Source organism: Octopus bimaculoides, chromosome 24, assembly GCF_001194135.2.
Source record: "Octopus bimaculoides isolate UCB-OBI-ISO-001 chromosome 24, ASM119413v2, whole genome shotgun sequence".
Classification (NCBI taxonomy): Eukaryota; Metazoa; Mollusca; class Cephalopoda; order Octopoda; family Octopodidae; genus Octopus; species Octopus bimaculoides.
In genome coordinates this window covers 9,067,841-9,072,840 of record NC_069004.1, presented here as the reverse complement: position 1 = coordinate 9,072,840, position 5,000 = coordinate 9,067,841, and the positions used below count along the sequence as shown (strand labels likewise).

Sequence of the window (5,000 nt, the reverse complement as noted above, 5' to 3'; positions counted from 1 at the left end):
GCGCGTATCCTTAACATACTTCCCTGCAGGGTTCAGCGCAATTTTGCCAGTTGAATGTATTGGAGCATCGTGAAATAAGTGTCTGGTACCAGGACAAAGCACGCCACTGGCAATCGAACACACGACCTTACGATCGAGAGCCTAACACCCTAAACACCAAGCACATGCACAGAAACATATATGCACGCACACGTATATATCTAACAAAATGCATGATTTTAATCAACAATATTATTGTCCTGTCCATGTATGAGGAATTAGTTGACAACTGGAAAATGTTCAAGTTCCCGTTATTAAATGACGAACCACGTGATATAAGCATCCCAAAGGTAATGTGCTTCTGTGTTTGTGTGTTTGTGTGTGTGTGTGTGTGTGTGTGCGTCTATGTGTGTGGTATTTTCTCTCTAACATCAAAGTGCGCGAACATCTTTTTTTTAAAGAATAATCAAATCCGTTTAAATATGTAATGATGTTTCATCAGATCGACATATCTCCTTCAATTGTTATATATATATATATATATATATATATAATAACAATAATAATAATAATAATAATATAGTTTTGACCATTTCTTTGTTAGACATTTCTGTACATTTTTTGCAGTACCAAGTCCTCAGAGCGATTTATGCAGTAGTGATACAACTACATTCCTCCCTGTTGCTGCCAAGAGTAGAGGAAAGTAAGATGTCTTGTTCTGCTTTGAAGAATTTCTCTCAGTGGACCTAACAACAACAACAACAACAACAACGACGACGACGACGACGACTGCGACAACTACAGAAAAACAACAACAATTACCATGACAAGATCTGGAAGAATAATTACAGTAAATTCAGCAACAACAACAACAACAACAATATTAACAAAACAACTTACCTCAGGGAAGCGTTTAAAGGTGCGTAGACCGAATCCAAAGCTTTTCATTGTTGCAAATGACGGCTAATAAACAAACAAATAAATAAACAAATAAGTAAATAAATATACAAGTATATATATGTGTGTGTGTTTTGTGTGTGGATGAACAAAAAACAAGGGAAAAACAAAACGAGAGGGACAAATTTTAATAAAGTTGTTACTGATATAACGCTTGAAAGGAAGGGAAAAAATGTATAAATGTATAAATGCACACGCGCACACACACACACACACACACACAGACACACAGACACACACACACACACACACACACACGCACACACACACACATTATTCTTAAGAATATTATTGACAGCGACTTCGAAGTTTCGGCTAGTTAAGCCATCGATAGAAAAATGTTCCAACTATCTGAAAACTTTGGGGTCATTGGTCAATAAATATTAATATTCTTGTTTAAGAATAATAAATTTGTATTCTTGAAAAGTACAGATTAATGTAAAAAATATGTTTTTATTGTAACTGAACGGAATAACAAACACACACACACACACACACACACACATATATATAGTGTAGCGAGAGAGGGAGAGAGAGAGGAGAAATAGAGGGAGAGAGAGGGTGAGAGATAGGTGATCACAAAATCAGCTTGAAAAGATCATATATATATTTGTATTCACATACACACACGCATGCGTACAAATTCAAACAGACAAACACACACACATTGATTTCCTACTTCGACACAAAGACAGACATTTGTAAGAGTGTGAGAGTGACATAATCGATTATATCGAATTCAATATTTGAGTGATACTTATTATATTTGACACGGAACGGCGAGAAAGTAAAGTTGACCTCGGCAGAATTTGAAATTAGTAAAGTAACAATTAAAAAGAAGGATAAAAAAATTGGCAAAAGATTTTTTTGTCCGTCAACACTATCGATTTTGACCAGCCGGACCTCACATCGTAACATGTGAAGATTTTCACTACATAAAATACTTGCTGGACTTTAGTGAGAATAACAAAGAAACGATTTTGTTTTTAACATCACAACATACACTCATGGCGTTCGAAACTACGCTATTTCACAAATAGGAGATTTAATACTATTGGTGGTATTTTCATCTCATGAAATCCTACCCTTCGCCAACCATAACCTGCATTATGTACATGTAGTTTAGCCATTGTTCGATGGTCTATTGAATAAAATATATTAATGCTGTCTTACCTTTTAATATAATCAGCTTGATAGTTTAAAATTGGGGAAAAAAATAAAGTATCGTAGAGTTGCTTAGCAACATTTATATAACAAAATGGTTACACGATTTGATTATCTATCTATCTATCTATCTATCTATCTATCTATCTATCTATCTTCACACACACATACACATGTGTATATCTATATGTGTGTGTAATATGCGTGTGCATTACATATATGTGTATATGTGTATATGTATATATATGCATGCACGCGCATATGTAGCTAGCTATATGTACGTATATGTGTGTGCGAACGTATATGTGTGTGTGTGTGTGTGTGTGTGTGTGTGTGTGCTTTTGCGCGCGCACGTGTTTAGAAACTCAGAGAGACGCGTTTCAGAGACGCACACGCTCACCTCGAGGTTCTTTTCTTAAAAGAATAGTCGACCAGCTAATCACTTTAATTAGTTAACTTTTCTGAAGCGCGTATAAAAATAATTAATTAGAAATACATATGTATTGAGGAAACTACAGGATTATCTCAATCACTAATATTATTGTAATGATTTCACCAAGCAGATATGGGAGACAACTGCACACATGTTTTGATCTATTTTTAACTAAATCTCTTCAGCGGAGTAATGACTTTGTTTTTACACAAGTGTAGATGAGAGAATTTACTAGATAGATATATCAGATTAATGTACATCATCGTAAGTTGGTAGGAGGGAAAAATTAGCATGGTTAAAACTCACGCAGAAAATCACTGAAATAAATAACGTGGAGTAATAAAGTCCAACGATAATATATATATATATATATATATATATATATATATATGTGTGTGTGTAAGTGTATGTGTGTGTGTAGAATGTATGTACATATATGTACTTGCTAATGTATACGTACATATACGTATATAAACCTACCTACCTACCTACATACATACATACATACATACATACATACATATATACACAGAAATATTGTTTTCAAATTTTGGTACAAGGCCAGCAGTTTTGAGGATGGGGTAAGACAATTGCATCGACCCCAGTGCTCGACTGGTACTTATTGTACCCACCCTGAATGGATGAAATGCATAAGTGGACCCCAACAGAATTTGAACTCAGAACGTAAAGGTACACGAAATGCCACTAAGCATCTCACCCAGGATGATAACGACTCTTCTAGCTCGTTGCCTTCATGGACAGAAATATTGAGAAGGAAATGGTTAACAGTGACTTTATGTGTCAAAGGTAACTAAACTTGAACGTCGAAGTCACTGTCAGTCTTCTCTATGTAAAAAAAAGTAATACTCTATTTATATTCATCTAGAAATCTCTCAATTCATTTAAGTTTTTTTTTACATTTATAATGATTATGGTATTCAGCTCACAAGCGTAACGTCGTGGTTTCAATACCGAGACTGGGTAGTGCGTAGTATCTTTGAACAAGTTATTTCATTTCACATTGCTCCCGTCTCATTCTAATATTATTGAGGCATACGTTATATATTTCCTAAAAAAGTTGAGAAATGGCGGCGAATGATAGAGAATACAGACGACCGGAAGTTTCGCAGAATTCTGTCTGTTACGTCACTTCCGCTCTAGTTCAAGTTTAATGAGAGCCGAAATATCCCATAGTAATTGATAAAATAAGTAACAGTAACATAGTAGGATCAATTCTAGCGATGGTTGAAAGTTTTATTTGTCGCTTTTTAACTCCAGGTCAACTTGCAGCTTACAGCCTTAAGATCGTCTCAAACATTCTAACAGTGAATCCAGAGGGATTACATCACAACATTGCTTTATCCACTGTATTCTTCCCTTCTCAAACTGATCGACAAGATCCATAATCACTGGCGATCAAGCTGTGACCATCACGTTTTATCTTCTAATTCATATCTGAGGTTATATTATTCCGATGTATTCATCTATATTAAGACGACAGTGTTGGATTTGAGGGAAATTTGATTGTTGTTTCCTTCAAGTTCGAGCAACCACGCGCGCACAGTTTCGTTCGGTAGCTTATTCGCTCCTCCCCGGTGGGGCGCAGCCAACCTTAAATTATTTACGATAGCTCAAGGAGGCGGGTCAATGTGCTGGGATCCCAAAGCCTTTTCGCTGACAGGTGTAGATTGTATGGAGGATAACCAGCTGGAGGTTTTGTAGGTTGAAGTAAAATACTAATGAGAACATGACAGGGCTGAAGCCCCTGTTTTAGGGTAGACATACATACATACATACATACATACATACTTACATAGATGCATACATGCATTCATACATACACATACATACATACATATATACATACATACACATACATACGTACATACTCACATATATACATATACACATACGTACATATATACATGCATATATATATATAGATACACGTACATACATACATACATACCCGCGGAGACAAGTACATGCACACGTATAAACATATATATGTGTATATACATATATAATATATACATACATTACATATGCACATAGATATAATATATACATTTATACATATATATGTATAGACTTTCCGTATTCCCGAGCGTCATACTAATATATCCTTTTGTTATTTACACCACCTGTCCTCGTCTGTTGTTATTATTTGTATATTCTCCCATATATATATATATATATATACATATATAATATATACAGACATATATATATATACATACATGCATTCATACATACATTCATAATACATACATACATACATACACATACATACATACATACATACATACATACGTACACACACACAAACACACGTACCCACAATATTCACACTCGTTTGTATTCTACTTCCGGGTGTTATTTTCAGCTGCTGGCCGTGACCGGTAAATATACCAGCTTTTACTTTATTCTCTTTGTGTGTACATACATGCGTCCATGTGTGTGTGTG

At 35.0% G+C, this 5,000-nt stretch overlaps 1 protein-coding gene across 2 annotated transcripts in view; it reads right to left on the bottom strand.

Moving 5' to 3' along the window:
• LOC106870497 (normal mucosa of esophagus-specific gene 1 protein) overlaps positions 1–5,000 on the bottom strand; it is a 20,421-nt gene that overhangs the window by 8,227 nt on the left and 7,194 nt on the right. The window contains exons 1-2 of one of the 2 annotated variants that reach the window (XM_052976306.1): positions 2,110–2,176; positions 880–942 (exon numbers count right to left, since the gene is read on the bottom strand). In XM_052976306.1, the coding sequence (XP_052832266.1) occupies positions 880–927 (48 nt within the window). In that variant the 5' untranslated portion in view covers positions 928–942; positions 2,110–2,176. Of the gene's footprint in view, positions 1–879; positions 943–2,109; positions 2,177–5,000 lie in introns of those variants that run through there. The other variant, XM_014916608.2, reaches the window with a different exon arrangement.